This window comes from Protomyctophum parallelum, assembly GCF_964188405.1.
Source record: "Protomyctophum parallelum genome assembly, chromosome: 15".
NCBI lineage: Eukaryota > Metazoa > Chordata > Actinopteri > Myctophiformes > Myctophidae > Protomyctophum > Protomyctophum parallelum.
In genome coordinates this window covers 27,278,375-27,290,595 of record NC_139710.1, presented here as the reverse complement: position 1 = coordinate 27,290,595, position 12,221 = coordinate 27,278,375, and the positions used below count along the sequence as shown (strand labels likewise).

The 12,221-nt window shown below is 46.1% G+C and overlaps 1 protein-coding gene and 1 pseudogene across 2 annotated transcripts; both read right to left on the bottom strand.

The window, feature by feature from the left end:
* Window positions 1–233: 233 nt before the first annotated feature.
* Window positions 234–1,700, bottom strand: LOC310871768 (solute carrier family 2, facilitated glucose transporter member 1-like; the record flags this gene model as incomplete). Its single annotated transcript, XM_083783405.1, has 1 exon — window positions 234–1,700. One exon carries the CDS (start codon window positions 1,698–1,700, stop codon window positions 234–236), a length of 1,467 nt encoding a protein of 488 aa, XP_083639531.1.
* A 1,732-nt stretch (window positions 1,701–3,432) lies between these two features.
* LOC310871767 (ankyrin repeat and SOCS box protein 2-like) lies at window positions 3,433–8,943 on the bottom strand (annotated as a pseudogene). The gene is made up of 5 exons: window positions 8,934–8,943; window positions 6,244–6,489; window positions 4,785–5,314; window positions 4,051–4,204; window positions 3,433–3,620 (listed from the first exon to the last, which is right to left on the bottom strand). The product of its transcript is annotated as an ankyrin repeat and SOCS box protein 2-like (transcript).
* Between the last annotated feature and the right edge of the window lie 3,278 nt (window positions 8,944–12,221).

Genomic DNA, 12,221 nt, shown 5'->3' with positions numbered 1-12,221 from the left:
GAGCTGACAAAGCTTTGATATGCGTGCTCAATATCCTAACTGTAAACACAACGTGCCTGCATGAAGTGCCTGAAGTGCATTCATATACTGTATATGGGCAAGGGTGGAAATTGGAAGTTCAATTGTGTTCGAGCAGACGCTCGGCCAAAACATTTCACCACGGTGGATTTGAACCCTTAGACTGTCTGTGCCACACCCAAGCGCGCCCTTTTTGTCAGATGATGATAAACAGATTATGCTTCCTCCTCGGGCCTCCCAACCTTTCCCTGTCCTCTGCCTCCTTCTGCCTCCTTGCGGAACGCGGTGGTGATCTCATCGATGGTTCGTCCCTTGGTCTCTGGCACCTTGAGGAAGGTGTAGACGAAGAACGTGACCAGCAGCACGGTGAAAAAGAGAAACACGTACGGGCCAATCAGGTCCTCTCCGAATGGGAAGCTCATGCTCACAATTAAGTTGGCGGTCCAGTTGAATAAACCGGCCACGGCCATGGCCGAGGGCCTCGGCCCCTGGGAGAAGATCTCCGCGGTGATGAAGAAGGGGATGGGCCCCGGCCCGATCTCGAAGAACGCCACAAAGGAGAACACGGCCACAACGCCGACATACGACATCCACTTAAGCTTCTCCAGCAGATTCAGAGCAATGGTGATCATCACGGCAGAGCCGGCCATTCCCATCAGCCCCACCATCAGCAAGGGCCTGCGACCGACGCGCTCCACCAGAAACAGCGAGACGAAGGTGAACGCTGCGTTGACCACGCCGACTCCGATGGTGGCATATTTGGCCTGCTCCACGTTGGCAAACACCTTGGCAAACAATTGGGTGGAGTAGAAGATCACGCCGTTGATGCCCGACAGCTGCTGGGAGAGCTGCATGACGATGGCGATGTAGATGGGCTGGCGGTAGGCGGGCGAGCGGAACAGCTCCAGCACGCTCACGCTTTTCTCCCTCACCATTTGCCTGTTCTCCTCCTCCATCTCCTCCATGTCGTCGCTCACGTCCTCGGCGCCGCGCAGCCTCCTCAGCACGGCCCGCGCCTCGTCCTCCTGCCTCTTGTTGATGAGCAGGAAGCGGGGGCTCTCGTCGAAGAAGGGCTTCAGAGCGATCTGCAGCAGCGCGGGCACGGCGGTGAGGCCCAGCAGCAGCGGCCACAGGGCGGCGTTGCCCATGAGCGACTCGAGGCCCATCACCTGCGCGACCACGATGCCTATGACGATGGCCAGCTGGTGGAGACTGCCCAGGGCTCCGCGGACGGCGGTGGGAGCGATCTCGCCGATGTACATGGGCACGAAGCCGGTGGAGAGGCCGCAGAAGAGCCCGGCTACGAACCGGCCGCTGATGAGCATCTCCCAGGAGCCCGCCAGCTTGGCGCAGCCCATGAGAGCTGCGGAGGCAAAGACCAGGGCGTTGGCCATCAGCATCGAGTTCCTCCGTCCGAAGCGGTTCACGAAGAGCCCCACCGAGAAGGAGCCTATCATGCCGCCAACCACGAATATGCTCACGGTGATGGTCCAGAGGGCCTTGAGGTAGCCGTTAGGGATGTCCTCCTGGTACCTCATGGACCAGGCGCCACTCAGGAACGCCTCGATGACATCCTGAGGGGCATTGAGCACGCCAAGGTTGTAGCCATTTAGGAAAGACCCGATGATGGCTGTCAGCACGTTCAGCATTAGCTGGAACGTCAGTTGCTTCTTGAAGTCCATGTTCGCTTTATCTGCTTTTCCGGGGGGAAGTCGACGACTAAAGGCTTCTCGACACTTTATATAGACTGCCCACTGGTCTGGTGTGACGTCGCACATAACACAGACAACATAGTAGACACATAGCACAAACACGAGCAACATCGTCATGTCAAGGATCCCAAATGTACTGCATACTTCCCATATTTGGACATGTGAATAACTCACAAATGTCTTTGTGTGATAGGACAAAACCTGCCTGCCTGCCTGCCTGTCCAAGTCATTGGTTAGACCAGTCATTAGTCCTACAACTACAACCTATCTCAAACCCTCACCCTAAACCTAACCTCCCACGGGGCATCACACCTAAACCTAACCTTAACCCATGTCTAACCAATGACTAGTCTAAACTAAGCATGCACCCCATATATTTTAAAACACTTTTCAGAGGTCACACATGGGAAGGGGATTTCCATTAAATTAATGAACCTGTAGAGAGATACAGTAACTCAAACTAAATAATTATAATATTTGCCTAGCCTACTAATTAGGTAAATTGTGCATTTATATAGGTGCTTTTGTCCAAGGCGCTTCACGTAGATTGTGCATTACATTCACCCACACATACACATACACACATTTATACACCGATGGCGGAGGAAACCGTGCAAGGCACCAACCTGCACATCGGGAGCAATCAGGGGTTCAGCGTCTTGCTCAAGGACACTTAACTCTGTGGGAGCCCGGGATCGAACTAGGAACCTCACGTTCAAGGACGTGCAGAGAGTGTTAGAAGGGCAAGGGCTGAAATCCTGTAAGAGGGCACTTTTGGACAAAAACAGCGAAAATAGCAGATCTACAAGCTCTCAACATGTCGCGCTGCGACACGTTGAGAGCTTATCAGCCATTTTCGGGACACAATCCAGCACTCTTTATAGTGGTGTACGACATTGGATTTCAAAATATTTACAAACTAATTTGTTCAACAGCAAAATACTGTGTTCAAGTTCAGGAGACTTCGGGCAATTCTCCTGAATGCTGCCTTAATCCGGCATGGCATGGGAATTATTATTATTATTATTATTATTATTATTTTACTGGAATGGACATACTCAAACAATGTTAACCGTACCTCAATTGTACTCAAGACAAGCCACTTTTTATTTGTAAAGCATTTTTAAAAACAACAGAACGTAACCATTCAAAATAACATCATAGACCTCATACAATACAGCATGTTCGAAAGAAACAAGACAATGAGTTAGTTGCGCTCAGACTGAGCTAAAATAAGAAGAACGTGATTTTTTTAGGGTGGATTAAAAAATGTCAATATGGGCTTTATGTGTAATGGGAGATTGCGTCCGTGATTTGAGGCATTAAGCCACTCCTGCAAACTTTGGATGCCAGTCAGGATGGAATATGAAAAATCGGATCACATATATAATAGAGATAATGTGATTTGAGGCATTTTTGTTCAGAGCAGACCACTCCTGCCTTTCTGTCAGAAAGCCAAGGAAGGAGGAAAGGGGGCGGTCCCCAGGGGATGCATGTGTTTGGACCGACGTACTAACAATCTGACAGGCATTCGTCCGCCACGGGTGAGTTTTAACCGGCAACGCATGTCAGGAGCCAGGGGTGAGTCTTAACCAGCCACATACTGTATGTGTCGGACTGTGTCTTTCCAACAGAGCCTTGACGATGGATTTCTACTTTTTGCCTGATCTTTGTCATCAACGCTGGCTTTTCCCCACAATGCTTAGCTCCATGCGTTCATCATGTCCTCCCATGACTCCTGGGGTTCATCCACAGAAGCTTCCTGCTGGTATTGGAGGAACCTGACGAGAGTTCCAGGAAGAGGTAAGGTCTCGATATCTCTTAGGCGTTGATTTCCAACCTGCTGTCTGATCTTCAGTCGACACAACTGCATGAGTCTCCACGGCGGTGCTGGAACACACAACATTCTGCACTTACACACTATAGAGCAGTGGTTCCAAAACAGTCAGTCGGGACCCGGCTTTGGGTCGCGGACAAATTTGTATGGGTCGTAAATATGTGAAATTTTCCGGTTTCTTCCATTTAAACAATTTATTTTTGTTTGTTTTGTTTTTATTATTTCAAAATATTTAAAAGAATGCTCGCGGCAGGAGTCTCTTCCTGGTTTTTAGACAGCTGGTGGATCAAAATGAAGCTCCACCCACGCTGCAACTTGCAGCGTCGGCCAGAAAACCGGAAACTTGCCGTGTGGGTGGAGCTTAATTTCCATCCACCAGCTGTCTAAAAACCAGGAAGAGACTCCTGCCACTCGCGACATTTGGTATCTTCGTGAATCTACTGTCTGGATGCAGTCTGTCTAATACGGCTGGTTTTCTGTTACCTGCTTTCTCTTTGATGCCGTGCCAGCCAGTGTAGCTGTCCAGTTGTTCCTGAAGCCTGGAGCACAAAGTCACATGACCCACATAGTCCAATAGAACGTCAATAGTGGGCCCTGCCCACCGGCTGATGCTGTCCATGGAGATGATCTCACAGAACTGAAAATTCACAAACTACGTTGTTAACTTGTTATATAGTACCTTTTATTTGAAGGATAAGCCCTTAGGCTTTGACAGTCCTATATGCATCATCTCATTTTCGAGGGGGTCCTTAAATAGAACATAATATAGACTCAGTATAGAATAACACATTAATAGCTTGGCTAACTGTTTTTGAGGGACGCTAGCACTGCCAATACATTACATGGCTTTTAAAGATTAAGAGATCATATGGCAGTCAAGTCTATGGGATTTTTAATGTTTGTTTAGAGCACGTATGACGTAAATGGTTTGCCAGCCAAGTCTATAGTGGTCCTAAATGTTTAGAAGTGGCATACCCATTTCCTGTTCTGGTTCCTTTCCCCATAGCTTTTTTTAATTTGACTTGGCTATACTAGTTTGAACCGGAAATACATGGCGCCTTCACACGTGTTTCCAGTTCAAATCTGCTGCAGAGTCAATCAAACAAAGCTATGGGATAATGAACCGGAACAGAAAATAAATGGGTATGCACCTTCTAAAAACAATGGGCTATAATTGTGCACAGAGCCCATTAACTAGCTGGTAAGGAAACACACACCTGGTAGCAATGGTTGCGCGTGTCGTCGGACAGGACTCTCTCTAGGCGGGCGTTTCTGATTGACGGATGAGGCCCGCTGCTGTAGTCACAGGTGAAACAGGACCGGCGTCGCAGCCGTTGTCCAACAACGTGGAGCTGCTTCAGGCTGAAGAGGATGGAGGCCGGGAAGCTGGTGCGATGGAAGGGGACGTAGGCGTTGACGTTGGCTCCGTGTTCCAACAGCAGTCTGACCGTCTGCACGCAGCCCTGCCTCACGGCCACCAGCAGAGGGCAGAAGAGGTCCAGGTTGGGGTTGGCTCCCGCAGCATGGTGATGGCTTCCATGTTGTTGTTGAAGACGGAGGAGTAGAGCGCCGTGCTGCGATGGTCCTCGTACAGCTTGGACCTCTCCTCCGACAGCTGGGCGTTGGGGTCGAAGCCGGAACGAGATCAGGAGCTCCAGAACGTTGTCGTGGTCGTATTCTGCCGCCAGGTGGAGAGGAAGGATCCCCGTTCGATGGACTCTCGTTTTACCGGTGGCTGGGATCGTAATCACATCGGAAAGTAATCACATTCATAATCAATCATAGTAATGACAAGGAAGGTGCATCTGGGCCATGGTGGGTCGGTAGCACTGTCGCCTCACAGCTAGAATGGTCCCAGGGTTTGTTTCCCGCTGGGGACTTATTCTCTCCTCCCAGACCCAGACCCTGGGTGGGGTTGGCGAAAGGGCCTTTGTTTGCATGTTCTCCCCGTGTCCTCCAAGGTAGGTACCCTCACAAAAACATTCAGTAATCCTGGTCTCTCTACTGCCCTTCGCAGGGACTGGGTCACTGCCCATAAGTCAGCCATCCTAGTAAGACCTGCGTGGCCGGTTACAACTGTGAGGTTAGGGTTAGGGTTTGCGATAGTGTTAGTAATGGTCTGAAGGAGGGGAAAGGAACTGGTTGGAACGTGTTCTTTCCACGCACTACGTCCTAACCCCTCGTAAGGTGATAAGGAGCAGACTGCTCACTCCTCATGCATGGAAGGAAGCATGAGCTCAGTTCGGGGCTCTCCCCAGGTTGGCAGAGGGAGAGTGGATTATAGGCAATATTGGTATCGGGTGAAAAAATGGGTTACAAAATTGTGTATGGGCTCGAGACATGTGTAATAATGTGGCTATCTTGATTTGGTTTTCTTTTTGCTTGTTTTTCATTTGGTTTTGCTTCCTATGGTATGGTGGGAATGATGGCGCAGATGCACTGGAGGAACCCCCCCCCTGTCCTAATGTGGTTGTTTTTTGTTTTGTTTATATGTTTGTATGTCAGTTTGGCAAAGTATGTCCTTTGTAAAGGTTTGTAAAGTAAGTAACTGTATGTGAAAAAACTTAAAAACCAATACAAATATTAAAACTAAGAAGTAAAAGTACTGGAAATTAAAAGTACAGTACTTAAGTAAAAGTACTCCGTTACTTTCCACCACTGCCTCTACCTACCTACCGTGTTTGAGGAGGACTTGCGTGGCTTCACACTTCCCGCCCTCGGCAGCAGTGATCAGTGGAGTCATGCCGTAGACGGTGACGGCGTTGACTTTGGCTCCGGCTTTGACCAACATCTGGCAGACCTCCACGTTGTTCTGCGTGGCGGCTTCGTGCAGCGCCGTCCATCCCTGGACAGTAGGGGTGTTGGCGGCTGCACCGTGGTTCAACAGCGTGGCCACCAGCTCCGCATTGCTCCTCTCACACACTGGGGAGAACAGCATCAGAGTCAGCTTTGTTGTGCTTTATTTCTCACAATTTTGTAAACTAAGAAAATTTAAATTGTTTTGTGTGCATCGTTCCCGTTGTGTCATTTTCTCCAATAAAAAAAACTGTAGGAGAAAGCTTTCGCACACCTAGAAATCTGGCGTATGCACAGGTGCGTAGGCCAGTGGTGTCACGATCCGTGACGTTTTCTGCTGTGTTTTCTAGTGTTCCTTGTTCGGGTTAGTGTTTTACTGTTCTGTTGTGCTCCTTTATTTTGTAGTATTTTGTGTCCTGTTTTCCTTTGTGGTTACTGTTACCTGTCTTGTCTCACCTGTGATTATTAGTTTGCTCCACCTGTGTCCTGTTAGTCACTTAGCCAATCCCTGTCTTGATTTTGAGTTTTGTTCACCTGTGCCCTGTGTATTTATACTCTCCTGTTTTTTCAGTTCTTTGTCAGATCATTGTTTGTATGTCATGTGTTATGCTCCTAGTACTTTGTCTCCCAGTGTTCCAGTGTTACTCCTTGTGTTCTCCTCGTGTTGGATTTTTGGTGAATAAACCGCCTGCAATTTGCACTACTCTGCCTCTCTGCCTCTGTCCTGCGTTTGGGTCCTAACCCTCTTCACATCGTGACAAGAGTACATCAATGAAAGCAATAGAATACACCCGCACACTGTGTATTTGCTCTGTACATGAGTATTTTCTTATTTGTGCCTGAGGACCTACTCATGTACCGAGCAAATACAGTGTTCCAGAACCACTGGCTTTCTTTGAAAATTTCTTCCAGAACCTCTTCGGAACCGATTCAACTCTCCCAGCACGGATCGAACTACAGATTGTACACCGCTCCCCAGGCAGACGCCCATCAGAAGGCGAACCACCACGGACCATTTGGGTCCGTTTCCTTCGACTTCAGGACAAACACAAAGTACTTCAGCTCTCCAGAGAGAAAGGCATCCTCACTTTTGAGGGTTCCAACAATAAAGATCTTTCCTGACATCCCACCAGCGCTCCAGAAAATAAGAAACGAGATGTTCTCCGAGGCCAAACAAATCCCAAGAGACAACGGCATCGGCTTTGGAGTATTCCACCCATCCACACTAACATTCGACTTTCTTGAAAGGCGCTATAAAAATGCAAGTTATTATTATTATTATTATTATGAAGGAGTGAAGAAATCATTTCGCTCTAAGGAGGCGATTGTCACTTTCCTCAAAGACAAAGATCTAAAACGAAAATGAATATATGATGTGGACGACGACAACGACTGCATGCCCAGGATGAGATAAGTCAAATGATTGTCTGATTGACTTTTTTTAAGTTTCGCTTTCCTCTTTTCTCTTATTATTATTATTATTATGGTTAGCCTACTATTTATTATTAATTGTCATGCTCTCGCTCTCCCTCTGGTTTAGACCACGTTGTTGATCGACCCGCTTATGCGGGCATATTTAATTACTTAATGAACCTCACAGTCACAACCCGTTGTAACTCAATGCTATATGTTACTTATACTGCGACCCCCTCGGGCCAGGTACGTTTAACAATATAAATCTAACTTGATTATCGAAAGAACGGCTGATCTGCGAATGGAAAAAGGGAGAGAGAGGAGAGAAGGAAGATTAATGATGGAAATAGAAATAGAAACCCCCCCCCCCCCCCCAAAAAAAAAACCGGCATGCATGTGTGCGCGTGTGTGCGTGCACATTGTTTATTGTTTATTGTTTATTGAATGGATCCCCATTAGCTGACGCCGTGGCGACAGCTAGTCTTCCTGGGGTCCATATAAAATACATACAAAAAATACATACGGTAATTACAAATACATTCAACAAAGTTAAATACATGGAAATACATAATTACAATTTATTCTATAAAATTTAAATGCAACATAATGAGAATAACATTATGGTCATGTGGTCAGCTGTAGCAAGTGTTCCTTTAAAGCATATTTGAAAGATAATTTATGTTGTGTTATATTAATGTGAGGTGGTAACATGTTCCAAAATGATATTGATCGATACATAACTGTTTGTTTAAGGAGGTTCGTTTTTGGAGCAGGGAGTGATAAATGACCGAGGCTTGCAATTCTGGTGTTATGATTATGTCTGTCACTCGATTTTAATAACTGTTTGAAAAAGTAATCTGGTGTTTGATTAGAAATTGTGTTTCTAACAAACATGAGGACACTGCAATGGAGTTTGTTTTTGACAGATAACCAGGACAGGCGTTTATGCATATATTCAATATTTGTGCGAGTAGAACAATGAAGTGCCAGTCTAGCAGCTCGGTTCTGAACAAGTTGTAGTTTGTTCAGGTCTGCTTGAGTCGCCGCTGACCATACAACAGGACAATAATAAAGGTGACAAAACACCAATGACTGTATCACTTGACCCATGACTGAGGATGTCAAGTATGTGGAGCACTTCCTGACCATGGCTATACCTCTACCCATCTTAGTAACAATGCCATCAATATGATCCGACCATGACAATTCACTGTCCAGTAGAACTCCAAGCAGTTTAGTTTTCTTAACCTGTTCTATTGGTATACCGGACATAGATAGGTGCAGCTGAGGGTCACCAATAAGCATATGCCTGGTGCCAAAAACAATACTTTTTGTTTTGGCAACATTCAGTGCTAGTTTGTTATTTTTCACCCAGTTAGATACCCTCTCAAGATCCAGATTTAAATTACTCACTAACTCATTTAATGAAGGGGCAGTACTATACAGAGTTGTGTCATCAGCATACATTACCATATGGGTGTTCATAGCCACACAAGGGAGATCATTAGTAAAAATAATGAAAAGTAAAGGACCCAAACAGCTTCCTTGAGGAACCCCACAATAATTACACTTGCATTCGGATAGGCTACCATTAAAAAACACTCTCTGTGATCTCTCCGATAAGTAGCTCACCATCCAATCAAGTGCCATATTGCTAAATCCATATGTTTTTAGTTTAGATATCATTATGCCATGGTCTATGACATCAAATGCAGCACTAAAATCAAGCAAGACAGTGCCAACCATCTTCTTGATGTCCATTTGAGTCAGCCAGTCATCAGTCAACTGAGCTAAAGCAGTTGACGTGGAATGACCTTGCCTATAAGCGTGCTGGGAACTAGTGATCAATTTGTTATAAATAAAATATTCTTGGATTTGCTTAAAAACTACCTTTTCCATTAATTTACTCAGAACAGGGAGTATGCTTATTGGCCGACTGTTTGGCCCTGTGAATTGTTTCTTTTTATCCTTGGGCAAAGGAATGATCTTTGCCTCCTTCCAAGCCTTAGGACAAACTCCATAAGTTAAGCACCTATTAAAAATGTGACTAATCGGATTTGATATATGGGATGATGCAATTCTTAACAGTTTACTGTCTAACATGTCAGTACCAGCAGGTTTGTCACATGGCAGTGATGACAGCAAGTTTTCAATGTCAAAGCTACTTACTTGCACAAAATCAAACTTACAGTTTTTACCATTACACATGTGTGTGCCATGATAAAACGTAGCGCAACGGGTCCCAGGTGGAACAGTTTCTTGGTTCTAGTTTTAGTCTTTCTCTTTCTTTTTTGAATGACACCATCACCGCCAGGCCTATCATAGCTTATGCCTACTTTGCACTTGATTTCTTATTTCTTATTTATTTATCTTATGTTTTTTGATCTTGCACAAGTCATGCTACCCATTTGATTAAACTAAGACGAGACCTATAGAATATGAATTTATGGCGGTGATGCCGCCCCGTTTTTGCAGAAGTCTTTTTTTTTTTGGTTAATTGCATATATGTCACTCTAGGTTCTCACTCTAATTAGCTTATTATGCCCCACGGCATTATGGTCACATACATTCTTCTGTTGAATTAACGGCAGCTTATGCTGACAGAATCTTAGCATTTGCTCTGATTAATATCCTTCTATTAAACGTAAAACGGGCGTGTGCGCGTCCGTGCGTGCACATGTGTGCGTCAAGGCAAATCGTAGCGCAACGGGTGTGCCCATGCATCTGCTGGTGGGGGGTGCTGCTATATGTTGATTGCCCATTTGTATGCGATAACACATATTATATAATATAGGTGCTTGTATGGTGCGTGTATATATAATAGGCCTACATTTAAATGACCACATTTAACACACACATTTAACTCGCTCTATTGGTGCACGGACGCAGCAGCTACTCACTCACAGCTGCACTATATTGCTCTGATAAACCCACATTAAGGAACAAGAAGTCAATAACACACAGACGTCACACTAAAAAGTAGCCTACTTAAATATAATTTTATACAGTAGCTGCTGCACGTGCACTGTCAATCAGCGCAACGCGTTGTGAGCTTGCAGATCGGCTATCGCGGACTCACGCTGCATTATAAAACCCAGAGTAGACGGACAATAATAAGAACACTTACGTTATGTATCTGCATTCTGCAGTTTCTGCAATGTACAAATCCAACTTTGTTTAGTGTGGTAATAATGCTCCCGCAGTATTTAATGTTTTTAGAGCCGTAGCCTATAGGCTACTTACTTAGTACTCGGTGTGTGTGTGTGTGTGTGTGTGTGTGTGTGTGTGTGTGTGTGTGTGTGTACAGCTGCGCTGCACAATAATTAGGAGAGAGAGAGGACGAGAGTTTATAAGCGCGGAGCGAGAGAGATAGAATGTAAAACACGTTGTTTCAAAGTCTTTATAGTTTTGACCAGATTTTAGTGTGCTTGCCTTGTGGCTTGTGTGTGTGCGGACACTGCGGAGGGGTTATTGTCACGTCACTATGGAGCATGCTGCCGCGCTGCTGAAGCAAGTCCAGTCTGGGTGAAATTCACATCGGAAGATTAATATAACGGCGCGTGATCCCGCCCGGCCCTGGGCCCGTTGGGCAGTGACAAAGTCGGCCCGGGCCCGGCCCGTTTGCCCCGTCGGCAGTGTTGGGGAAGTTACTTTGAAAGCGTAGCTTGTAAAGCTACAAGTAGCTCACCATGGCAGTAGCTTGATCAAGCTACTAACGGTCTGACCAGCTGCACTTGCTTGCTTCTGAGACATTTGGCCCACTATAGTCACACTGCATTTTGAAACTGAAAGAGATCTGGACTAATTGCTATTCAACTGAACTATCAAACAGCTCACTTGAAGACTTTTAGACCCGCCCTGGATATTTTCAGAAAATAGAGATCACCCACTATAAGTAGCGGGCTATTTCAAATACACTCTGACTAACGGTCTGACCAGCTGCACTTGCTTGCTTCTGTATGTAGCTTGTAAAGCTACAGCTACATAGGAAAAAGTAGCTCATCTACTTTTAATTTTTCAGCGTTAAATTGAGAATGTACATGCGGGAGACCCCTGCTCCCCTCTGGGAGACCCCTGCTCCCCTCTGGGAGACCCCTCCTCCCCCTGCTCCTCTCTGGGAGACCCCTCCCACCCTGCTCCCCTCTGGGAGACCCCTCCTCCCCCTGCTCCCCTCTGGGAGACCCCTCCTCACCCTGCTCCCCTCTGGGAGACCCCTGCTTAAAATGATGATTCAGTCGCAACCTAGGTTGAACGTCGTTCTGAGATTTCGCCCTCTCTCCAGGGTGGAACAAAAAAAAGAATGTGTTAATAGACAAAATCTGCTATGTGAAAATAGCCAATCTACAAGCTTCTAGATTTGATTATTATAGGCTATTTGTCTAGCATGGACAATCTGTAAGAGATAGCACACAATTCATAGCCTATTATAAAATCCCAGGTTGATA